Raw genomic sequence first — 27,035 nt, 5'->3', positions numbered from 1 at the left:
CTTCGTCTGCAAGGGAAACGGAGCCCTCAAGACGGCTCCTGAATAACTAAGAACAGACGTTAACTAAGCGTCATCATCATATCACAGTTAGATTATATTAAATTGTTACCTAAACAGAAAAATTACCTATTATACAGAGTGATGCCATGCCATTATCGGTCAACAATGACATGGCTTTGGTATGATGTTTTGACAATTCATTAGGAAAAGAACTGGCAATGAAATGTATTCATGACACTGACCACTTCCTTAAACAGCCAAATAAACACTTAGACAATTCTGAGCTAACAGAAGAGAATGAGAGCATTAGCACTGTGATACATCTCACAGTTATGCTCACTGACAACTTACATTTCAACTTACAGAAACCCTTAAACAGGAGCTGGATGTCCAGTCAAATCCTCTTTATCTAGCTTTGAATACATGTTGTTTTTTAATTAGGCAAATAGCTGCATGGGTCTCATAACTACCAACCGCCTTGCTGTCAAAATCCAGCACGGAAGACATCGCATCACCCCCATGCGCTAGCCCACATATTTTACACCTCCACCATCAGGCATGCATAATTCCTCCGCTCCATACATTATAAATATATCTATGATGCTGTAGGGAAGGCGGCAATCCTGTGCCTGCTTTTGTTTCATCACACAATAAAACACACACAGACACACACACACACACAGAGACACACACACACACACACACACACACACAGAGACATATTCGCGGGAGGGGAAGAGAGCGGCAGCGCTCTGGCCTTTTTCTGCACGCTGTGGAGCCAGAGCACGGCAGGCGAGAGACTTCAGAGATTCCTTTCATTAGGTTTTAATAATATGCTGCTCGGCTTGGCCCTCTGACCCGGGCCGCGCGCCGCTAATAAGGGAGCCCGCTCCAGAGGTGGACGGAGAGGCCGTGCGGGGGTGGGTTGTGCAACGGTGATATGGGGGGGGGGGGGGGGGGGGGGTTGGAGTGGGATGTGGAGGTGGGAGGGAGGGAGGGAGGGAGGGAGGGAGTGGGTGGGGATAGAAGGCAGAGGTGCACCTTCAAATTGGCAAAAAAAAAAGGTTGTGCAGCGTGTGGCTTTTTACTTTCTAATACATAATCCTGGCCAACGGTTGGAGAATTTCCCGCAAACCGCTCTGCGGTTCTTCTCCTCCCCCCCCCCCCCTTTCTCCCCATCTACTTTTCCTGCACTCGCTCCACTACAAATCTTTCTCTACTTTCGTCTCATTCTCTCCGTCGCTTCTCTCTCTTTTTCATCCACCCTTCACTATGCAGCAGTTTCTCACCCTGACCCTTTAGGTGGGGGGGAGCTAATATTCCATCTGCCAGTACGGAGGTTATTTTTGTTCTCAACATGGCCAGGTTACAGGGGACTGCTTAAGGAAATGTAGCAGGTGATGTATTGATCCTGTTGCCCTCCTAAAGCTCTGACAAGCCGGTGACAGGGCCGAGGGGAGCAGACAAAGGGCACATCGCATCACAAGGAGGAGGAGGAGGAAGAAGAGGAGGAGGAGGAGGAGGAGGAGGAGGAGGGGAAGAGGGGATGTAGAGAGGAGACGGGGAAGAAGCTATTTTCAAACCAGCCACTGAGATCCTCTACGTCTACGACATCAAGCCCAAAACTGTTGTGCCCAGCGACATCTGCCACACATGTACAGATATAGATGTACACAGACGCGCACACACACACACACACACACACCTCCAAGGTTAGCGTGTTCTTGATTAGGAGTTTACATTTAAAAATACACCAATCCGTGTCATTGTTGCCTTTTTTCCTTCTGTCTGTGAGGAACTCAAGTTCACGTGAGCGCCCAGATGCAAAAGGGGACATGCCTCATACAAATGATGGCGAGCTGAATAAATTAGTGAGTGTCGGGGGACGGGCAGGCGTGGGAGGTGTGGGAATGGGAGGCGAGGCGAAGGGGGGGGTTGGGGGGGGGTCGGTGTTTTGTTCTTGAGAAGACAAAACTGATACTTCTTCTGGGCCAAATGGAGATTTAGTATGTGCCCCCCCCTAAGCCCTTGCCACAGAGCCAGAAACATCCTTAATTAAGTGCCAAGTGGCCTGAGGGGGATTCTTCCCGTTTAAGCTGTCATCTCTCTCAGGAGACACTTGCCTCGGTGTAGTGTGTGTGTGTGTGTGTGTGTGTGTGTGTGTGTGTGTGTGTGTGTGTGTGTGTGTGTGTGTGTGTCAGTCTGTCCATCTTTCACTGAGCTCGTTCTTGTGTTTGTGTGTGTCTGTGACTGAATGTGTATCCAGGTCAGTTTGTGTGTGTGTGCATTGGGCTGCATAGGAGGAGGAGGACACTCGACAACCATCACCAAACTCTGTGTTGAGAGACAGTGGGTTTGTCCATTACCTCTTGGCAGGTAGCCACAACATTCTCCCTTCCACGGTCATCATCACAGGACAGTAGAATAAACAAGTCCATTACAGAGACTGGGTTCATAGCACAAGGCACACTAATGCATCTGTCTGAGGACAGCTCAGTGCAAAGACAGGGAAAGGAAAAAAGAAAACATAAACCATTTTGCTATTCTAATTGTCCCTTGTGTATTTTTCTTGTGCAGATTTTACTATTATACGTTTGGGAAAACGAATGTGACTTCAGAAAATACTTGTGAAATGACCCAAGTTATAGATCACCTGTTCATAAATTCATGCCTGCACATACATTTTAAATGAATATAATTGCTTGTTTGAAATGTCATATAATGCTAGGCTCATTAATCAAGAACTATCATGCAAAGAACCTCAAGAGTCTGGACACTGAGGTCCTTTAAGAAATTTGGAAATACATAGGCCATCTGCAGGTTGAAAACTCATACATCATACCCTTCTTGGTTCATATGAATGTTGATAGAAGTCTCTAAATAATATTTCCATCACCCAATGAACAGGGAGGGAAAATGTAGTGAACTCCAATTGCTTGCATAAACCATTTCATAATGGACCCTATGCTCACCTATGCTTCTCTTGACCTTTTGCCACATATAGACCCTTTCAAGAGAGTTCCATTATCAGCATCATAGTTGGCCCCACAAGGCTTCCGTTTTAACATTCCATATGTTATCTGAATGCAGAGGAAGTAGATTGGGAACCAAATAGAACGTTCAAGCATTGTTTTTGTTTACCTTGTTGAAAGGGTCTATATAACAACTCAGTAGCGACGTGAGTGTACAAGCCAGCATTTGCATAACCCCTGAGACACATTGCACCTCTATTACGGTCCTTCCATTGAGAAGCAGCAGCAGCAACCTGGGCCATGGGTCTGCCGAGACAGCGGTGTGTGTGTGTGTGTGTGTGTGTGTGTGTGTGTGTGTGTGTGTGGGGGGGGGGGGGGGGGGGGGGTTGAGTTGAGAGGCCGTCTGCCACAGTCTCCACCTACTTCCTCATTCCACCTGCTGAAGAGGACCTGAGAGTTCAGCGCACTCGCTCTCAGTTTTACACGATGGCCAATGCACAGCATGCACCACCCAACCCAGCACAGAACACCTTGCAGAAAGCTCATGCCAACATCACATCATTACTCCTCTGTCAGCTAATCTACAAGAAAAGAAGGACGGAATTTCCTCACTGCCTGGGTTTTGGGAAGCTGATCTTTTTGCATTTTGCATTTTGCACACCACTATCCCCAGAAAATCTTTAATACAAAAAAGAAATACAGTTACAATAGTATCTAGAACATGCCTATCTTCTCTCCATAACTCAAGAACCGGGCCCTATAGGGTCAGCATAATCAGAGCATATGAGCAACAAAAGGCAGCCTGGCTAGGGATTTGGGGGCCAAGTTCACCCCCGCACAAAGGCCAGCCCACCAAGGCGAGTCCGGCCCATTACCCGCACTCCCTGGCTGGCCCTGGAGGCCTGGCAAGCGGAGCAGGCTGGGAGGGAGGGAGGAGGAACTTCAGAGAGGGGGAAAAATCAGCACATTATAGGGTCGTGTGTGGGATTGCTGTCAGTGTGCAGTGAAGGAGAAAGGCAAAATTACCCTTTTTGACTTCCACACACTTCCACACACACACACACACACTCATTATCAATACAGGAGCAAAGCAACAATGTTAAAGCTTTCCTCGAGAAGATGGTCGTCATAACAGACACCCCCTCCCATCAGCTCCACTTCACCCCATGCTTTAGAGGGCACACACACACACATACACACACACACACACACACACACACACACACACACAGTCCAGATAAGGTGATGATTCCACCCCCAGCTTCCACCGCAGAGCGAGGTCGTAAGGGCGACCAATCATGAAGTGTCGGGCCTCTGCCTCCTGATGGAACACGGTGTCAGCCCAGACAAATATTTGCTTGGCAGAGGCCTCCGGGGAGCTCTGGAGGCGCTGCTTCAGTGGCACCGCACCGCACCGCACCATCCCGGCCCTCCTCAGTCTTCCTCCACCTCCTGTCCTCAGCTGGGGGGCTGGGGGGGTTGGGGGTGGTTTCTGAGGAGGGATGGCCCAGCGGCAGCCATTTATCACGCCCTTCCTAGTAGCTGATATCAGCCTCGCCGCTCCGCCCCCATCACCACCACCACCTCAGCCACAGAACACACACACACACACACACACACACACGTACGTACGCACACACACACCCACCCACCCACGCACACACACACACAACCTTCCGCTGCCTCACAGGCTCAGTCACCACCAGAGTTTTAAACCAGACAGCACCAGAGACAAAATATAACATACAGTTTTATGAGTGTGTGTATGTCTGTGTGTGTATGTTTGTGTGTGTGTGTGTATGTCTATGTGTGTGTGTGTGTGTGTGTGTGTGTGTGTGTGTGTGTGTGTGTGTGTGTATAGTATAAGTATATATACATTTTTGATCCCGTGAGGGAAATTTGGCCTCTGCATTTATCCCAATCCGTGAATTAGTGAAACACACACAACACACAGTGTACACACAGTGAGGTGAAGCACACACTAATCCCGGCGCAGTGAGCTGCCTGCATCAACAGCGGCGCTCGGGGAGCAGTGAGGGGTTAGGTGCCTTGCTCAAGGGCACTTCAGCCGTGCCTACTGGTCGGGGTTCGAACCCTCCAGTTACAGGTCCGAAGTGCTAACCAGTAGGCCACGGCTGCCACACACGGCTGTGTGTGTGTGTGTGTGTGTATACGTGGGTGGATGGGTAGATGTCTGAAACCAGAACACTTTATGAGTGGACTTTCAGCGATGGGCAAAGAAGACCCAAGATGCTTATCCAGCAGAAATTCTTTCCCCCATAGGCCCTTCAGTATTATTGGGGCATTACCGCTCATCTCCTTGCAGCACATAACAAAGTTAACAGAAGCAAAAGTTTCTTAGATTAGCATTTCTTGGACATTTTTTTGACATCACAGGGTATTACTTGCCCTAAACCCTCATTAATCTCTGGACACTTCAAGAGTTGCAGGCAAAAACGGTGAAGTTGAACATTTCCTGCTAGAGTAGATGACTGCTAGAGATAACAAGCTGATATTTCCTGTTAAAGGAGGGGGAGGTGAGGAGGCCGCCTTCCTCTTTTTGTAGCACTGTAGTCCTGAGTCAGTAGCATGATTGAGGCTACCAAACAAACTGGCCTTCCACAGCACTCAAGAACATTTGTGCGTGCATGATCAAATGCATCCCATGCATGCATTTCGTTGTCTCTGTACTTGTACTCTGCACAATGACAAAGTTGAATTGCGACATACTAAATAAATAACAGTATGAATTTGGGGAGATGTCTATTTGTACTTTCAACCTGAATATCAGGTACTGCAGAGTCAGTGTATGACAGAAAGAGAAAGCGAGAGAGAGAGAGAGAGAGAGAGAGAGAGAGAGAGAGAGAGAGAGAGAGAGAGAGAGAGAGAGAGAGAGAGAGAGAGAGAGCAGAGCCTAAAAGAGGAGAGGGATGCTAATCGCAGGTGCTGGCTGGTTGCAGGGGTTTGACACAGAACAGGTGTCAGCACGAGCGGGAGACAAAACGGCAGGATGCTGCGCTGCTGCGACACTCTGATATATTTTTAAACCCATGTGGGTGAGCGCGTTATTCTCATCTGCTCGCAGCTACGTGGAACCAAGTCATATACGCAGTGGAGACATACACACACACACACAGACACACACACACACACAAAGACACACAAAGACACACAAAGACACACACAGACGGCCACACACACACAGACACACACAGACACACACACACAAAAACACACACAGACGCCCACTGAGTTTTTCAGAGCATTAAGTAGGTAAACACACATCTCACCATGACACCTTGGAGTTGAAGGAGAATGTGCAACCCCTCCTAGAACATTTAGATATCGAACTGACCGGCTCCACGAGCTCAGTGTTAATGATGCTATGAACGAACGGATGCTATGTTTTCTGGCCCATTCCAGATTACTATTTTGGCATGGATAATATTTGCGGACCTCAACGAGCCGCCAGAAATGCGAAGTATATATCTGTGTATCTGGCAGGGAGGGGAGCTGGAGGAGAGAAAGTGATTTGACTGGCAGAAAATTCCCTTTCAAAGGGAAAAAGAATCTCATTCCCAGTTTTTTGTTTTTGTTTTGTTCAGTTGTGTTTGCGCTCAGAACTGGGAGGAGATCTAAGAGAGAGACGGATGCATTTCCATCTGTCTGCTTCATTTGTGGGGGGAAAAAAAGAGGGAGAGAAAGCAGGGGAGAGAAAGAGAGAGAATCAGAGATAGAGAGAGAGAAGAGGCCTCCTTGCGATTCAAATGTATGCTTTTTTTCCCTGTGTCCCTCTCCACATGGCAGCTGTAGATGACCAGGACATCAAGAGTCTCGCTGCACCCTTCCCAGCAGCCCCCTGTGCCAGCCTCCAGTCTGTTCTCCTCTGAGTCCTCTCTCTCTTTCTCTTGCTCTCTCTCTCTCGCTCTCTCTCTCTCTGCTCTGGTGTGGTGGAGGGATGGAGAGAGAGAGAGAGAGAGAGAAAATCAATTCATATTTCCATAATCCACACTCCTGTCTGGCTCTCTTCTCTCTCTCTCTCCATCTTTTTCTCACTCACTCACTCTCTCACTATCGCTCTACCTGTTCTCTTTCTCTCATCCTTGGCTTTCTATACAGCTCCATCTCTGTTATGAGATTCTCTCTCCCTCTTTCTCTGCCTCTGTCGATCTCTCTCTCTCTCTCTCTCTCTCTCTGCCTCTGTCGATCTCTCTCTCTCTCTCTCTCTCTCTCTGCCTCTGTCGATCTCTCTCTCTCTCTCTCTCTCTCTCTCTGCCTAACTCCCTCCCTCCCTCCTTCTCAGTCTCCTTCTCTCCCCAGGGGCAGACTAACCCCTCCACCCTGATCCACGGCCTACAACTGTCATTACGCTCTGCAACAATAACAGGATAAACAAAAGGAGGCCTGCCGAGATTGGGTCTGCTGCTGCCATATGCTGGCTAAGTTTGGGGAGAAAGAGAGAGAGAGAGAGAGAGAGAGAGAGAGGAGACGAAGAGAGAGTGAGGGAGAGAGAGAGGAGAGGAAGAGAGAGTGAGGGAGAGAGAGTGAGGCAAAGAGAGAGAGAAAGAGACGTAGAAGCTAATCCGTGTAATGAGTCGCGTGAATGCGGGCCTTTATGTTGGCGAGGAAAAGGCCGATCCATCTGTAGACACTGTGCAAGATAGCGGGGCTTATCCACAAACGATCTTGTCCTCTTAAAGAAGAGGGATGGGGAGTGGGCGATAGAGGGAGGAGAAGGAGGAAGCTGAATGGATGGAGAAAGGAAGGAAGAGAGGGATGGAGAGAGGGATGGAGGGAGAGATGTGGAATAGCTCAACTCAGTTCAGTCCTGTCCTATACAGCTTGAGGGGAGAATCTCACTCTCGTCAAAAGATGTTGTGGAAAACCCCTTTGATAGTTCATCACAGAGGTGATCTCGTTTCTCGTAGTAAGCGAGGGAAAGTTCTACACCCATATCTGACTCCATCAACCTTGCACCGAGTCTATTTAAAGGGCTGACAAACAGAATGAGAAATGCTGTCTAACCACAACATGCTGTTGTCACAAGCCCCCTCATCTATCTAAAACAGGCAGGCCACAAAACAACCTGGTAATTACAGCCAATTTAAATACCAAGGGTTCCGCTTACAAACCTTCATCTACAGTGTCGCCCCGTGAATGCCGTTTACAACTCAACCATGACACTGTATAAAGGCAACCAGGATGGGGTTTGAGCTATTCAGCAGTATGAAAAAAAAAAAAAATCACCATTCAATTTATCATAATTTATCGGCATCTCTATATTGACAACATTACGTGTGTGTCTGTGAGTGTGTGTATGTGTATGTGTGTGTGTGTGTGTGTGTGTGTGTATGTATCAATGTATGTATGTATGTCTGTGTGTGTGTGTGTGTGTGTGTGTGTGTGTGTGTGTGTGTGTGTGTGTGTGTGTGTGGAGAGAGCTACTATGTTATACGGTGTGACAAACATACATCAATTAGAGTAGACTTATCTGGAGTTACAGGGAGTTAGGCTGCCACCTCCTTGTATGCTAGGTGAGCAACTGAGTGCAGGCCAGGGTGTAGTGTGTGTGTGTGTGTGTGTGTGTGTGTGGGGGGGGCACTGAGATGGAGGAAGGTGTGGTGAAGTGGTGAAACAGACAGAGGGTGGGGCACAGACGGAGAAATAGATAGTGAGAGAGGAACAGCCAGAGTAACAGAGAGCAAGTGAGAGCAAAAGATACAGGGATGGAGAGAGACAGGGGACGTTAGAGGGAGCGAGAGAGAGAGAGAGAGAGAGAGTAGTTCATTCTGTTTCCAACCTGGTCTCCGAAGTCCTGGGGGAACTTCCACAGCACGGCTGGATCTGGAAGTAATTGACAGACAGCATTAATCAGCCGTAGCCCCACACAGCCCCGCCCGTCACCCCGGCAACATACATATTAATGAGGGGGGAGGCGGCTTCCCCCCTCTGTGACAGCACCGTCACATACAGGAGACGTTCACTCACACACACACACACACACACACACACACACACACACTTACATGTACACGCACACACAAACACACATGCGCCAAGCTCTGCATATGCAAATGGCTATGCGTATGCGTACATGCACAGTGGTATTTTCCTCCCATCACCAGCCGGATGCAGGGCTTTAATTGATGGAGGGTGATTGAAGGGATGCGTAACGTCTTGGCTGCCATCGGCTCGGCAGCTTGTCGTTATGCAAAGGAGGGACGGGCTCTTATGATAATGAAAAATGGGAATTTTTTTTAAATATGCATGTCATGAAGAGTAGAATTCTGATCCAGTCATGTTGTCTGTGTGTCTGTGTGGAACGTATGCTGCTGTGGAATAGGGCTATTAAATTGTGCTCGAGACAAAAAGATGTGGGATACCATCCCTGTCCTCTGCCATTTTGTCAGACTTTAGTCTGTTAGACAAAGGAAAAAGAAACCATTGAATTATAGACTGCAAAACAAAATGCACTTAGTCTGTTTTTCAGAACTGCATTACTGCTGAAAGTGAGAGCAAATTTGGAAGGTGACTCACGTGCAGAATGTGCTCAGTACAACCCCCAGTTTAGACATAAACATGCAGACAAACAGTGCACAAGCTGGATGAGAGTGCTGAAATAGCTATACATATCACACCGTTTGGTTCGCTTTGGAAACTATTTTTTATTCACCAATCATATATCTAATTTCTTTCCTTCATCACACACACACACACAAACCCTAGGTGAATGTTAGACAGAGGAAATGGTGGGCTAGCTGCCGACACAGGCAATTATAGACCACTTTTACACCCACCCACACACAAACACTAGCTCTTGCAGACTTGACAGACAAACTGACAGACAACACACACATTTACACACACACAAGGTTTTCCAACAGAGACATTATGCAAGGGGTCAAGCTGATTCCAAAGCAGTTATTGGACAACACAACCAAACTCAGCCAAACAGCCTATAACTCTACACTATAAACACCTGAAAACATGAACACATCAAAATCCACATACAGCAACAATAGTGTAGGCCTATTACTCATGAAAATGGCATTCAATGGCTTAGGAGGTGAAAGAAAACAGTAGTCCCCAGTCTAGTGTATACCCAAATGCCTATACAGACAGTGGTACAGTATAGATACAAAACTATGTCAGAGTCCTGGTATACAATGCATAAGCATACTGTATGAGAAAGTATACCATTTATAATAGTGTAATCTATAAGCCAACATACTCATTATAACAAAGTATAGCATAGGTTTCCCCAACTCCCTCTATTGGTTGGCCCTCTAATTAAGTCCAGTTGCTTTTGTTTAGGGAGCGTATGTTCCTAATATATTCATCTTTTATTTCCAACAAAAACAAGACCTGTGACCCGAGTCTTTTTACTCCCTACACTTGCAACCTTTGTAAACAGGGCATTGCAGATCATTGCTCCATCTGTGGGAAACCATTTGTCTCCACTCTTTTGCTTCTCCGTTTCTTCTCAAGCGTCGTCATCCATTCTCCCTCTCCCTCTCTCTCTCTCTCCATCTTTTTCCCTCTCTCTCCGTGGTGCTCTGAGAGGCTAAACATGATCTAAATTCATCAGCGACGCTGTGGTGACCTCAAACAGCTTAGCGCTGGCCTAGTGTCGGAAAACACCAAACATGCTGAGACTGTCTGAATGCATCAAATCTCTCGTCCCCTCTTACTCTCTCTCTCTCCCTCTCTCATTCCCTCTCTTTCCCCTCTTCCCCTTCTCTCTACCTCTAATTGCTTGTCCAGGCAAAGAGAAAGGCACAAGAGGAGGCCTATTCCCCACACACACACACACAAACACACACACACATGCATCTCTCCGTGAGTCTGGAGGTTAGGGGCACACAAACTTTGGGTGGGGAGAAACGAAAAAATGGACAAAATCAAAAAGGGCATTACATAATCCCATTCCAAAGATTTTCACGGCCTCGGTCTTAAACAATATTCCATTTTCGTTTCTACAAAGACTGCAGTTTTTCCTCTCCACTGGGATTATATGCCCAATCCCTCCCCATCTGATCTGCCAGAGTTAGGTCAATTTTATGCTGATTTTATGGGTGAGAGGATGAGAACTGCTGCCAGGGGGGAGAGATAGAGAGGGGTGGGGGTGACAACAGAGAGAAAGAAAAAGAGAGAGAGAGAGAGAGCGAGAGCGAGAGAGGAGGTGGAGTGTTAGGTAGCCTGAATTATGTATAGACAGGGGCACCTCATGTATACCACAGGTTTTGTGGATACAGTTGGTCAAGGATGGTCTTCACACACAGAGAGAGAGAGAGAGAGAGAGAGAGAGAGAGAGAGAGAGAGAGAGAGCAAAAACACCTTTACCATCTCTATGGAAATCTCATTCTGATTCACAAGGTCTTAACATTCCATATGGTCAGTATAAATAGCCAATAGGAGAGCCAAGCCCAATCAACTTCAAAGACCAATGAAATTGTGTTTCCTGGATGGTCTTGCACAGTCAAAAACATACAAACCCAGCCTAACACTGGGCATGGTAGTGGTCTGTCATCTCCAAGCCATATACTGCAAGTAACCCAACCATATGGATAGTGGCTCCAAATTGGCTCATATGATTCCTGTTGGAAAACTAACTATGAGACCAGATTTGAAAAGTATTTTCATCTGAATTCATTCTGACTTCAGAGAGGAAACGGAGAAGGGGGGGGGGGGTCAACTGAACACAAAATATCTTCCCTGTCACCATCAGCCATCTGTTGATGGCTATTCGTCGTCTTACAGAAACAGGAATATGCAAGCAAATTCCCCCTGAATACTACAGAAAAAAAGACACCAATTTTATTATGGAGCAGACAAAAGCCTATTAGGTTAAAACCCCTGTATAAAATGCTTCATTTTGATAATGAGACTGTCATTTTTGTTTTCAATTCTCTCAAGTAAGACAGTTAACCTTATGGCCCTGTGTTGTATACAAATCAATCAGTAGTAATAATGGTTTCAGTCTTTTTCCAGGCCGTCATTAGGATTCCTGTGAGAGTCAGGGGAGAGCAGGTTGTGCTCAGGAGAGGCTCAGGAGGCCCAGGTTGAGCTCGGGGCCTTTGGTGTGTCTGCATCACAAAAGCTCGGAGGCTGTCAGAGGCCGAGCTGTTGTCCCTACGTCTGCATGCACACACACACACACACACACACACACACGGGTAGAGAAACTGACAGACACACAAACATGGATGCTGAGACAAACATTAAACCACAAAAATACACAGTGGGACAAAGACACACACACATGAAGACACACAGACACACACAGACACACACACACACACACACACGACTGCCATATTGTGTGTGCATTTGCGCGCGCAGTAGACACAAAGGGGATTAATGGGTTAAGGCTGAAAGTTGAAGGTTATGAGGGTGAACCCCACCCCTGCTGCTGCGCCGAGGGAGAGAAATGTCACCGTGACAGACCTGCGGCTGCCTAATCCCCCCATCGCCCCTCTTTCTCTCTCTCTCACTCTTTCCCCCTCTCTTTCTGTCCATCCCTTGCTTTTCTCTGTGTCCTTTTCTCTCGGTCTCACACACTCCCTCATGTTCTCTTTCAATCTCCCGGTCTCCCTCTCTCCGTCTGTCTCTTGCCTCTTCTCTCTTCATCTCTGTGTCTTTCTCTACACACTCTCTCCCTCTCTCTCACACACACACACACACACACACACATCCTCTGCCACCATATTTCTCTGAGTCCACACTCTAAGCCCCACTCCTGTTCCCAGCAGGACTGTGAGGCCCCCAAAGATCTCACACACGCACACAGAGAGATATTAAATTCACCAGCTCTCACAAATCATTTTTTTCCCTTTTGAAAACTGAGACAGATGTCACTCTTGCCGTTCAGTAGTGACAAACACAGCTATTGCTATACACCATTTCCTGCAAAGACACGTGGCAATGACATGACATGGACCAGCCTGAAAAACACTTGAAGAACCATTAAGCACAACAGGACAAGCCAGCAGAAACTCTTCTCACTGAGTTCCATGTCGTTAGGCTATATACCACATACTTCATTTACATCCATCCATATCCTTCCAGAGTATGTGCCCTACACACCACCTGTCACTCACCACAAAACACTCCTCTCACCCTGGGGCTTCGGAGTGGCTGACAGCCCTAACATAGACAACAAAAACATCATCAGGGCATGTGTCGACGCAGGCTGGAGATTACTGCATGGCCTCCCATATCCGGGACTCCCGTGGGAGGGGTGTGCAGAGCAAGGCCCGGGGCATTCAGTGGCAGTGGCCTGACAGGCTGGCTAATATGCAGCCAGCAAACATGGCTAATGGGTGAGAATTGAATTGAAATCACCTCTTGATGCAGCCAGGCGGTGCGGACTGATAGGGCGACGTGTTGCGACCACTCTAGTCTGTCCTCGGTGTCCTTCGCTCTCTCTCTCTCTCTCCGTCTCCCGTCTCTCAACCTCTTTTCTTCTCTCTCTCTCCATTTGTCTCCCTATCTAGGCCTCCACTTCCCGTTCTCACACCATTTTTCTCTCCCCCTCTCCATCTCTCTCCTTCGGAGATGCGGACGTGACAGGCTACCTCAGGAGAGCCCATTGATCCCGCCCCCTGGGCTTCAAGCGTGGCTGACCCTTCGACAGGGAACCGCAGAGCTTCGGCAACACGCCCAAGAGCGCACACACACACAGAGGATCTCTCTCTCACACAAACACAGAGTATGTCTCTCTCTCCCTCACACACAAACAGAGTCTCTCTCTCTCTCTCTCTCTCTCTCTCTCTCTCTCTCTCTCTAAATCTCTCCCACTCAGTGCCAGCAGCGCAGGTCAGTCGGCGATCGATACTTTGGCATCCCCGGGAATGCCTGTCTTTAAAAGTCGATAGCCGGTGCTTTGATATGTGGGGCAGCAGGGGAGGGGATGGGAGAGAGGGGTTAATAGGTGAGGGGGTGGAGGGAGCAGACCTGCTCTCACAGCTGATGCCATGCCATGCCTCGCCTCGCTCTGCCCCAGCACGGGAGTAGGGAGAGGGGCAGAGAGGAGAGAGGCAGGCAAGAGAAGGAGGGTGGAGAGCACAATGGAGGGAGACGTGTTGGGAGTACACTGGTGATCTCATCTCCAGAGCTCTGACCGCAAACACACACCCTTAGCCAACAGAGAAGGCTTCTCGCACAACAGTCACCTTCGACAACATGACTTATATGAGAAGGAGTGTTGAGTGAGTATTGTGCCAAGAGGTTGAACTGGTAAATGGACAGCATGACTAAAAATAGCCAGTTGGCCAAAAGAAGGAGTTTAAGTTTAGAGAGGGTACACAGGGCTGTAGTAAAGCACTCAGGGCCTCATCCCCTCCACATCCCTCCTTCACCCCCCCACCCTCTCTCTTGCTCCACTCTTCCAACGGGCAGAGGTTAAACTGTAGCCCTCGAGCCTCTTCTAGCATGTTTTTCTCCACTCCTCTTCTCTGTCTTGCTCCTCTCAAACTCTCTTTTTCTGCCCCTTTCTTTCCATTATCTACAAAAGACTTATTTCACAGGGTGGAGAGGTCTGGATTACCCCCCTTCTTAAGCCCGGGGAACAAAGGCATTGTCTTTGTGGCCAGCCGGTCGGCACGGACCTAAAGGGCTAGCCGGTAAGAGGAAGCTGCCACTGCTTTGGAGCCACAATGGCGGCTATTGTGAGCGGCGTGCTGGAAGGGCCTTGCTTTTTTCATTTTCTCTCCTCTTTTTTCGTCTTTGCTCGCTCTGTTTTGTTTTTTACGCTGGTTTAGACTTTGAGAGCCAGCTAGTCAAGAGCAGAAGAAGAAAGGCAAAGTGTGAGTGAAAGAAAGAAAGGACGGAGGGAAAAAAAATAACAGGAGAAAATCCCATCAGGCAGTGGAGTGAAAGTTAACTAAGGTAACCTGCTGTGAACCTGATGAAGATGTCAAGCGAACATATGGCAAAAAGATGTCTATTGTCAGAGCAAGGAGTGGAGCGGGTGCATTTCGTTTTTTGTTTTGTTTTGGGTTTTTTCTTCCCCCTTCTCCTTGTTCTTTCCTCTTCTTTTTCCCACTGATGGTGGAAAGGGGGGGGGGGGGTAGGGGGGGGGGGAAGGGAAGGGGGGGGGGGGGCGTATTTTGGAGCCAGAAGCATGAAAAAGAGGAATAACAGTGGTCATCACTTTACTTCTGGATCAGTAGATTTCCTCGAGCTGCTGGGGGCTCCAACCCCCCCCCCATGTTCACAATTACAGGGGGTAAGCAGATTAGCAGGCATCTCTCAGGCTCGCGCAGAAAGAGAACACACTCAGGGTCCTTTTTAAAAAAAAAGTACTTCTCTCCAATTGCATGCTGCAATGGCATTACATTTCATGCTAATTTGCCAAGCAAGGACCCTCGAAAAGAGAAACGAGTTTGCAATGATATGGTACTTAACAGGTAGCGTGCTGCCCACTCAGACGCCTTAGGTATGAGTGTGTGTATCTGTACTTGTGGAAGGGAAGCTGTAAAATGACCACGTTTCCATCTTGTATTAAAGGTACTGAATGTCCAATTCAGAAGAATGCAAATGACTTCAAAACAAGTGATGATGAATGTATTAAACAGTGGTGATTATGGTCTATCTGAATAAGGTGTCAGTCTGAGCTAAATAAATTGATGAAAATATTATTTACTTCTAAAAAAGTGTGAGTAAAATTTAGTCGACTAGACTGCCTGATGTTTGGAGTAACAAACAAGCATACATGCCTACACCCACTGCCTCCCTTGTGCATTCCAGAATCATTTGATTGTCTGACTTATTTGGCTCACCGAGTTCATATGATGCTCCAAAGTGAGGCATCATCCCTCACTCATTAAGTTGATTTTTAGAAACATTCAAAAGACACAGTCTACCCTTTCTGCTGTTTCTAACCATTTTTATTTGCCCAAACCTAATGTAGATGAATCTAGTGGTAGCTCTATGTTTTCTTTTATTCTGAATCTGCAGTGACACTAGGCCTCTGTGTTATTATGTCACTAAAGTCACTTTTTTCCTTTTTTGTATAATCTGCTAACTCAACACTTTAACTCCACTTGGTGAATCAAACATGTATACAGCCGTTTCATATTATGCAGGGTTTTATTAAATCTGTTACAACTACAATACCAGATGTGCTTAAAAAGCAAACTTCAATATTGCTGAGCTGCTAGGTAACCGGATTTCCATGAACCATGTTCATAAGCTCCATCAGTCCAGCAAAAATGTGGGACACTACTTCACGATATAAATAGAGGTATTCAAAACTCATAGCTGCTGTATACTTCCACATTCCATTCACTCTCATTCCATTATGGCAGATAACTACATGCATTAGCTATCATTTATGACCCACCCCCATATCTCTGCATCTGCTGACAAATCATGAACCTGAAACAATGGATTTACCCTCCCTTCACCTCAGGACCTCTGAGGGGGGTCCGTCTTCTAGCCCCACAAAGCATGACACCAACCAGTCAAACCAGAACCCTGCCAACCACAGACACGGCATTCCAATTCCTGAGCCCCATCCTTATCCGCTATGCATTGTACATCAAACTCTCTTGCTCCTGAAGGTGTCATGGGGGTAGTGGAGGAGGGGGGAGCGGGGGGGGGGGGGCACAGAAAGACAGAGGGGGAGAGGGAGACGGGGAGAAGAGCGGCACGCCTACTTGGAGCGAGTCCGGGGTGCGACCCAATTTCACAGCTTCGTGAGTGAACGGCGCGGCATATGGGTGCCAGCGACGTGACAGTCTCAGCGTAGCGCTCGGCATGTTAGCGTTTGCGCGGTCTGTCACGCCGTGCACCACTCGTCAAGCTGCCTGCATCGGGGAGAGAGCAATTTGCCTCACGCGAAACCCAATAACCAGGGCCGGCTGTTCTCCGACGAGACAGGGAGACAGGAGGAAAAGGTAGAGAAAGAGGAATGGGGGGTGAGGAAGAGAGAGGGAGAGAGACGGTGAGCAACATTTCCAAGAGCGAAAATAGCATCGCCTCACCTGGTGATACAATCTGACCCAAAGATAATGAAAAAAAAAAAAAAAGTAGGAGGCTTCCACATTTAGTCCCCCACCCATGCCTTCAAGTAAAACAGATATCTTCACTTCATATAAGGAAAAGTCTGTAAAAAAAAGAGAGATTGTTGGTGTGTGTAAGTGTTTTTTTTTTTTTTTGGGGGGGGGGGGGGGGGTTCCTGTTTGGGTGGCAGTGGAGAGAAAAGCTGGATAGAGGCTGCAGCAGGTAATGACAAGTTTCAAACCATATGCTCTAGCCATCTGCTTCACACATACACACACACACACACACACACACACACACACCCAGAAGACAGAATAAACACACACTAGGTGCTGCTGATGCGAAAAAAACTCAATTAGCCATTCAAAGACATGACGATTCATAACCGTCCGGTGTTAATCCGGCTTAGAGGTGGTGGCAGTAGCAGCTAAACTAAACCACCATGCAGACTGCAGGGAATCGGCTCCACCCAGAGAACCTGGGAGCCACGTATCAAACAACCACAGACGGTTGTAGCGCATGCCAATTCCTAGGTTGCTAAATACAGGCTTCTGGTCCTTTATGTTTACCAAACAAACATGGCACAACCCTATTGGTGAGGTATGGGAATGCTCTCAGACATGAGACAAGCGTTTCCTAAATAACATGTAGACTAAATATGCTGACAGAAGCCAAGTTGAAGGTCAAGTGCAATCACCACATTACCAGTAGTATGCCTACTACTGTTATTGCCAACAAATCTTTGCAGTTGGGACTAAGTACTTAAATTGTAAGATCATAAACAATAATACATAACCAGGTGTATGAGGACACATCAGGCCATTTTAGAGACTGATCAGCCAAAACCTTAGAATCACAAATGAGCATCGACAGTGGTGATCTGATGGGCAAAGAATCTTTCTATGCTCATACACTTCCTCCAAATCCTCCTTGCAGCAACACAGCACTGAAGGATGTGACATGCTCTGCTGATGCTGAGAAACACAGTACACGTGTAACAAAGCACTCATGAATGAGTCACATGACAAACCATGACAAAATGAAAAGGCCTTGCCAAACACAAAATATGAAGGGAAGAAAGGCAAGCACGGCATCTACTGCGTCTGACCTACATTGGGATGTGACATATGGGCTACATCCAGAAAAGGGCGCTCAATACTCAAGACCTAAAATGTAATGATTAACAATAAAAGAAATCGGCAGGATATCATTCACAGAGCTCTCCAGAGCGATTCATATTTATGAAAGTCGGGAAAGACCCAGCGGCCCAACTCTTCTGGCGCCTAACTGACGGACATGTGAAAATCCACTTCCACCATCCGATGGGACACGCAGAATGCAGATGGACCTACACACACACACACACACACACGCACACGCACACACGCACACACACACACACACAGGCACGCACAAATATGTTTTGATTTTCAGAGCAGAGAAAACGTGGAGCCTTACATTCGGTATCCCATGAGTGGGAAAGTGTGGTGATGGGGATGGCCAAGCGTGTCTGATATGGGGGACACGGAGCTTCCATAGCCCGCAGGCTGGCGTGACCCTGTCCTTAATTACACTACTCTGACACACACACACAGGGCCTAGGGGAGTCTCTCCTCGGTAGGTTTTAGGAGGACTCACTGCAGCAGCCTACAAATACAGCAACATTCCAAATCCAATGCCAGGGTGTATAAATATTGCATATTTTGAGTGTGAATATATTTTCAAAAGTCAGCGTTTGCACAATATTGCAAGGATAACCCATTCTGAACACCAACACGACTGAAACGATCTGTTCTAGTAATTAAAGCCTAGTTGCCGTAGTGGCAGCTAAATATGAGATACTGCAACACTGTGGAAGAACAATGATGTTCTGATGAGCATCAAGTAATGCATCAAGTCTGATGTCTTGCAAACAGCCGCTAAGACGTTTTTACACATGGGGTGAAACTGTGTATAAAAAAAAAAAAAATTAAAATAAATCCGCCACAGAGAGTACAGCTTTACTGTACAGCGCGTGTCTCACAATTACACACAATTACACACAATTACAACGGTTAACCAATATAGCCTTTGGCTTTTAGCTGACAGTATGAAATATCAATTATTATACAACTACATAAATGTCCGAGAGGGCTCTGTTCTGTGGAATGTCCTTACAGTGGCTCCAACTATCTTTACTAAACCGCCACAGCAAAGAATCTTACCAAAGCTCAGCACTGTCTGAGTGCTGACTTTCCTAAAATCGGAGGGGAAAAAGTTACTGAGGATAATCATTTTTGAGCATTTTCCTTTAAAAACTGCAAATAAGGCACTGTCTGCCGCACTGGATGAAAAGGATAGGAGATGAGCGCATGAGAAAAGCAGGCAGCCATGAATCTCTGACTTTTAATTCATGGGACTTTAATTATTGATCAAGCTCCCTCTTTTCAGCAATGCAAAGAGAAATCTAAAATTAGCCAGATGACGCCTGTGCCTGGATGACTTTCCGTGTTCTCCTGACTAAACCACTGGAGCATCACAATGACACAGGCCTTCTAGCACCGAACCCACCAACTTCTAAGCAGGCGCAAGTCGCGCACCACACAGGCATGGTTTTCCTGTACCACATCAGAACAGGCGGAGCTGAGCCAACCACTTGCAGCAGCACTCACCACACTGCAATCAGCATGTCTGCTGCCACAGATATGATAGAGCGAGAGAAAGAGAGAGAGACAGAGAGAAAGATAGAAAGAGAGAGAGAGAGAGAGAGAGAGAGAGAGAGAGAGAGAGAATCCTTGAGTAAACAAAAAACAATTACATTAATCCAAGCTTTTCTCCACAATCCTACACATCTTGACTGACCACTGAAAGTAATTGTGGTGAATTATTACTTAATATTAATCTTAGACTGGCAAACTTCAGGAAAAACTCAGGAATCAAGTTTATTCTGTTACAAGCAGAGAGGGTACAAAAAATGGTCTATGTAGGCCTAGCCCAGGCCATGGCACAAGGCCATGGCCTCTGTTGGATCACCCTCTATCTCTCAGTTCTCCATGTTCTAATCTTGTGTCTTACAATGCAAGTTAATCACTTTTGTATGAGTTAAACAAAGAGGAAAATGGCGCCAAAACAAGCCCACATGATTGGTTCTCCAATTGGCATCAGACACACCTACTCACACCCACTTCACACCTATTCATTCTTATCAGAATAGCATGAGGACAGACATCATATATATATCAGAAATATCACTTATAGAATGTTCCAAACATTCTCACAATCAAATCATTACAATCCTTGTACTGAGACTATCAGAATGATACCAAACATGAATACATTTACATTTCATGACACATGGATACATTATATAAAGGTAATATCCTTTGTCCTGTGTAACTGATAGGCCTTGAACCAGCACATTAGCATTCCATTGGGGGAGGGGATGGTGTCTTTGTTTAAAACCAAGAAGGGTTACATGGCTAACTAAAAGTAGTCTTGAAGTTAAATTATTATCCATTTTAACCATACATTTATTGCTATCAACACACACACACACACACACAAACTGTGAGCCTTGCTGCCATTCAGCGCTGGCAGTAGAATGTGGCTTAACAGGTGCCATTGCTGAAGAAGCCAACTGATACCACAACAAATGTACAGTGCAGAAACACTGCCTGTTGCTGGATTGGTTTGCTGTTATTTCCATTGTCCCAGAGTACTTAAATTGTTTCCAATCAAGAACGGTCACACAAAACACATGACAAAAACATCACACAACCGCCTCAAAAGACAGCATTAAATTTAGCAACTTACCTAACTTGCCGGCAAAACATGCCTACCACTGTACATGGTCTCGAGGTGGCGTACTCACTGTAATTTGGGCTACAGACTGACGATACCAAGAGGAACTAGCAGTGATGCAAGTAGGGTAAACAGTTTATGCATCACTGGAGTAAGAAATTCATGAACATGCACTGTTAACTGTATTGCTTATCCCTGCTAACTAAGAAACATGTAGGATGGAGGATTGTTTGTTTGTTTATTTAATTTAAGGCCATTTCCGCAACTAAGGCTATTTAATGGCCAGAGCATTGTGTGTTATAGAAACTTAAATATGTGTTTTAAAATCTATGCTAGTAAGATATTCTAAAACCTTCAAAGGTGGGGTAGGATGGAGGACAATGTCAAAGAACAACACCTGGATTACCTCATCTCTGCAGCAAGTCATGCTACTTCTTCCCATAAAGAAATGTTGTGTATCGCCCATCTGTTTTAGATCCTTGTGCTGCTTACTGCTTTTGTCTTCCTTATGTGTCTTATATATCTTTTATATCATAACTGATATTAAAAGGTGTATGAAAAGAATAACTGAATACAGGGGACAAATTATCTAAACATGACAGGTGTGAAATTGAATTTTCTTAACTGGAATTTCCACTGCCTATTGGTGGAGGCTACAAAATACTTGGATTACTACAATTACAAAAGAGGACCAATTCACATCTCTTTCACTTTGCAATATCTAGACTACTATACATAGCCTGTCCAATTAGCAAAATAAAACTTGAGACCATGTTAGGAGTCAGTAATTAGTGATTACAATGGGCTTCAGTTTTGTTTAATGGTGACCAAGTCTATTCAAAAACAACAGGCAATAAGCCCTCCAGCCCTGGCTTCAATATAGAGCTGGCACATCACTACTGACCAATCAACACCATTTCTAAGTCGCCATGGCATCTGGTGGTCTGACAGCGGACTCCCTTCATAGTGTTAGCCAGTTCTGACCCCAAGACACAGCTGCGAGCCAATCAGACCTCTTACAGCCATGTAACAACAGTTGAAGGTCAGAGTAAAAAAAAGCACTGCATTCATGTAAATGCAAGCACTTAACTTTACCTACAAAGTTGTTGTTTTTAAGTGTGTGTGTGTGTGTGTGTGTGTGTGTGTCTGTGTCTGTGAGAGAGGGAGGTTAACGCTTCTGAATGGATGCCCAAGCTTGTTTGGCACTTTGGCAACACCCTGGGATCTGACAATGGGATATCACACCATTACTGAAGGGGATGGAAAGGTTGGTCGGGGGAGAGCAAAGAAAAATAACTGCAGGATGACACAGAGGATAAGGGCCTTGTTACGTACTGAGAAGAAACCTCCTAATTAGAATCTTTTGAAGGGAAAAAATGAAGAAGGCAAAAACTATGAACCGTCTTTCGTAAATGGACAAAGCATCATTAGCTGACCAGCACCCAGCAATCACACGTTCATCCCTGTGCTTTTTGGCAAGCTCTCACCTCACACGTTTGATCAAAGTGCAAAAACAAAAGGCGCTGACAAACACCATTTTTCCCCCCTAATTGCTGTTGCAAGTGTAGCGGTAAAATTGATATTCTGATCTATTAGCGCTATCACTTTATTACTGTGAGCAATCTGGCAGAGACAGGGCAGAGAAGACGGGTAGCATCTGTCCCCACCTACTGCCTTGGCACCGACCGCCTCATCTGGTGGCATTGGCACAGGCTTGGAAAGGCATCAATATGGCTCAATGGAGCCAAGTGCACGCAGCCATGCCAGTCATGCCTGCCACGCATTGCTGAAGTCTCTCGGCTTGCGAGTCACGCCATCCGATGACTATTTTTCGCTCCGCTCCGGCAGAAGAGGTCCTCTCGGCTTCGGCACTGCACCGCGCTCTCCTCCGGGTGGGGTGACGGGAATAGATGCAGTAGATGACGGGTTGTGTGGAAATAATTTAGAGTCTAAAGGTGGTCCTGCTTTTATGGCGCGCAGCCTACTGTACGTGTGGCAGTGCAAAGGAAAAGGTGTTCTGGACTGTGTGGTGGAGCTAAGCCAACAACACATCAACACTCACCTACTACCAAAACATGTAGAGGAATCACCTACAACATCTACAGCCAAGTCAGGAGTATGTCCCATCTGTGAATCATTCATGGTGAATCCAAGATGTTCAGTTATAGAGTATTGGACTCTTATCTCTATCACCAACATCATTGCTCAAGACATCAAATGCAGTGTTTCCCATACATTTACTTATCTGTGGCGGGCCACCACAATATCAACATTGACCACCACACAATAATTTTCCAGGTTGTACTAAATTGTGCTTAAATCAGGTTAGCATCATAACCACGCTGCGCTAATTTTTAAAAACTGTTGCATTCAAGTTAATTCTGCAAACTTACCACCACAAATAGAATTCAATTCTGTGGGAAACACTGAAATGATATTCTCTCTACCAACCTCTCACACCATCTGCACCGCCAACAGAGACCGACTAGGTCTTATATACTCAGCTAGAACTACTGCAAGGTTGGCCGCAAAAAAAAAAAAAAACTACCAATATATTCAATAAAGTTCAAATCAAATCCCACTGATCCCAACAGAGCAATTTGTTATCCAAGATTCATTAGACCTGGACTCATAAAGAATAAACATAAACATAGGATTATGTCACTTTTAGAAGTTGTGAAATCGGGTACTGCAGATTATAATACAAGACAAACTGACTACAAGTCTACAAATCCACCTCCATCCGTAGGAGCAAATGTTTTGATTCCAGGGTTAATGTATGCTCTACAAAACATGAGACCCAGAGAGGAAGTGGTGAAGGCTTCATCCATCAGCAAAAAAATTACAGACATGAGGGGCAAACATCTTTTCTGCTGGTGCCAACTATTTGCCTATTTTGAAATTGCAGTGCACCACAGGAAATTCTGTGTGTGCGTGTGTGTGTGCGTGTGTCTTTGTGTGTGTGTGTGTGTGTGTCTGTGTGTGTGTGTGTGTCTGTGCGTGTGTGTGTGTGTCTGTGCGTGTGTGTGCGTGAGTGTGTGCGTGTGTGTGTCGGTGCGTGTGTCTGTGTGTATGCATCAAAAAAGGAAAGGCTGGCTGATACCAACAAGAGGCTGTGCCACACAATGACATCCTACAGAGGGAGAAAATAACACATGGAACAATGGAACCTTGACAAAGTGAAAATTCCAGAGTGCTGTAATAGCTGCCACAGACAGTCAGAGTCATGAGGCACCAAGCCTGGCAATGATTCAGACACACCATAACATACATCACATTTCACTCCTAGATCATACATTTACATTATCAAGGGCATATCACTGAAACCACATTCAAGCAGTGTTTACAGTTTGAAATTCATAGAGGGTACCACTGCCTGAATGGTAATTGCTATGCATATTATTCAGAGTAAGTGTGGTGTGCTTTGACGTGTTTGTAGCATTCTGATGGGCTAGGTCTATATATACTGTAATTGTGGGTTAGCGGTTTATGGATAATGGGTAAGTGCTTTATACCAAATGATGAGATATTTTGTGTAGCCAGGTGCTGTGACATGGAGGGAACACTCCCTGGATGTGCAGAAGACCAGAGTGGAGCCAACACAGGCTAAAACAATATCCTCCCGCCGTCCATCGGCCTTTTCACAAACATAAATCACACTAATTGATATTCAATTCCGATCAGGCGTAACCAGCCTGTGTCATGGCGGTATCCAAGGAAAACCAGGATCACCTCCCAGAGGTAAGCAAAATTTCCAGAGTTTCAATTGAACAAGATGACAGACCCTGCTAGGAAATGTGTGTAACCCAAGTCACAAAGTGGAAAAATGGCCTTTCCCATGCGTTTAATATGAAACCAATTCTTTGCTGGTGAGGCCGTGGCCTTCAATTCACAAACACTAACATGACAATTATCTTGCATCAGATCTAAATGACTTCCTAGCATGGCAAATGACGGATGTGCTGTAAGCAGCCACGTTGACCTTCCACCTTCTTCCACCTCCTTCCCCACCACCAACGCCTGCCGACTATGCACTCAAACGTAGTTGGGCTCCTGAGAGCAAGAGTCAGGAAATGAGACCAACCCTTGGCAGACCTTGAGGGAAGTAGGTTATGACAATATGAGATCTGAACCCACGCACGTAGTTTTTTTTCCCCCTCAAAGTTCACATTGATAATCCAAGACAGGAATCATTTCATTTTTTCTTATGAACTGCTCATAGTCATCTCGCACAGCTGCATCAACAGCTCACCTACAAAACAGCTCTTCAACATCACAGCTCAAGACGAGCAAAGTGCGGTTACTTTTATATGACATTGGCCTTCATGTGATATTTGATTATGGGAACACTGCTGCTTCCCATGCTACAACAGGAGTAATATTTCAAATAACAGTGCAGCATCAATTTCCTGTACAACAACCTGAGCTTATATGAAACATCTTTCTGAAATCTTGAATGGATTTATTGCACCAACACAGGGAAATGGATGGTTTGTTGAGCCTCCTCCATCAAATGTGTAACAAGTCTTGATGGCTGCTCCTGTTTTTTAAAATAACAGTTTCCCAAATGATATATTTTGAAGAGATTGTTAAGATGGCAGCAGGATATGAAAACTCATGAGAGAAAAAATACCCCTTTCCCCTTTACAAAATTGGGCAGTGTGACCGCAACTCATATGAATGTAAAGTTAAAGTTTCATCACTTTTTCTGATGGTGACAAAGGTAACTGTGTAAATAAAAAAAACTAGTGACAAGATCAGTGAATATTATTGTCACTTCATGGCCTATTCCAGTAACCCTCATAACCTGTGGTTATTTGACACTACAGTTGAAATTCCCCAAATAGTCACAATGCAAAACAATCGAACTTACAACTTAGGCCTACGCTTTTATTTAGACTCACCTTCATTTTCAGACGCAGGGCATGCCACCTGCAACACTAGATCGAATGTTCTGTCTGGTTTTTCGCTGTGGAATGAATGAAAGCAAAACTTTCAGTCAGTGACAGCACATAAGCATGTGAATGTTCAGGGCACACTTTTCTACATGTGGATGCAACAGTGTGTAGAAGCAGTGTTAATAATGTGGCCACATTGTATCTACCAAACAAAACTGGGCACACAGTTAAGCAGTTGTCACATTTCTACAGCGATGTTTGAGCTATTTTGGTCAGCTGCTGCAAATTTGATAGCTGCTATCTGTCTCGGGAGTGTCACTGAGGATGGTGGTTATTAAACCAGCTGTCCTAGTTAGGGTTAGCTAGCCAGTTATGAAGCTCATTTACATGACGGGCAGGGACCGTTCGTTTATGATTATGTGTGTTATATGTGGCACTGAGCACATCAGACGCAACATGACTTTTACTTAACTATGATGCGACAGTTGGAATATGTCGATTCGGGTAAAAGAGCACGGTTTCAGTAGCTATTGGCTAAATTGCTAATTTAGCTGGTCAGCTCGCGCGACAGCCCAATGAATCAACCAAGCAAGTACTGTAGCATTAGTGGCAGCTAACAGGCTAACAAGCTCAGTCAGACTTATACTGGAACGTCGGGTCTAAGTTTGCTCAAATTTTGCATTGCGTAAACCAAGCCACCACAGCATTACTGTTACTTCAGATGTAAACAACTCTTGACTTACTTTATTCTGCTGTCCATGGTTACACCATCGCGACAGCTCTCGCTGGCTTGATTACTGTCAAAATAGCGACAGTAGCAAACCTCGCGTACCGATGCAACTATGTGTAGGTATGTAATGAGTATCTTAACATGAACATGTTCTCGGTCCAAGCACGTGCCTCGAGGTTCCCTGTTCTTGCAGCTTCTGCTGGACCGTTTCAGTTCCACGATTATCCACAGCAGAGAACACCGACCAGGAAGTGTAGCCAAAGATTTCGTGACGTCATGCCATTTGATCAACACCTGGGCCTGTGTGTTCTCAGTGGTAGTTCAGTTTTGATAGCCTGAAGTGTAGCGTGTTTTTGTTACTGTAAGTTTGCGACATGTTGTTATTCGGTTTGCCAAAGTGTTACTTCTTACCTGTATATTCACGGGAGACTTACATTATTACTGATAAGGGCTATTTGTTATGAGGCTTAGCCTATACCATCTTTCATCGATCAATGGATATTCTAGCCTATGCAGGAAGGCAGTTGTAGGCCTACAATTGTATTAAACTATCCTATTTGATTATACAAATTCAACTTTTGCTTTGCATAAACAATTTTAGTGATGTAACAGTCTTGGGCTACATAGTGTCATTATTACTGTTGTTTG

At 45.8% G+C, this 27,035-nt stretch overlaps 1 protein-coding gene across 1 annotated transcript in view; it reads right to left on the bottom strand.

Moving 5' to 3' along the window:
- Nucleotides 1-26,620, bottom strand: part of dennd1b (DENN/MADD domain containing 1B) — a 97,511-nt gene extending 70,891 nt beyond the window's left edge. Inside the window, exons 1-3 of the mRNA XM_076278907.1 lie at nucleotides 26,401-26,620; nucleotides 25,664-25,728; nucleotides 8,774-8,816 (exon numbers count right to left, since the gene is read on the bottom strand). Coding sequence (XP_076135022.1) covers nucleotides 8,774-8,816; nucleotides 25,664-25,728; nucleotides 26,401-26,417 — 125 coding nt within the window. The 5' untranslated portion in view covers nucleotides 26,418-26,620. The remainder of the gene's footprint in view (nucleotides 1-8,773; nucleotides 8,817-25,663; nucleotides 25,729-26,400) is intronic.
- Between the last annotated feature and the right edge of the window lie 415 nt (nucleotides 26,621-27,035).

The sequence above is a fragment of the Alosa pseudoharengus genome, unplaced genomic scaffold (genome assembly GCF_046254945.1).
Source record: "Alosa pseudoharengus isolate Yale_2024_CS ecotype anadromous, Long Island Sound unplaced genomic scaffold, YU_APseudo_1.1 YU_APseudo_1.1_scf_11, whole genome shotgun sequence".
NCBI classification, from domain to species: Eukaryota; Metazoa; Chordata; class Actinopteri; order Clupeiformes; family Clupeidae; genus Alosa; species Alosa pseudoharengus.
Note: the sequence above shows the minus strand (reverse complement) of the source record. Positions and strands in the feature narration are given on the sequence as shown.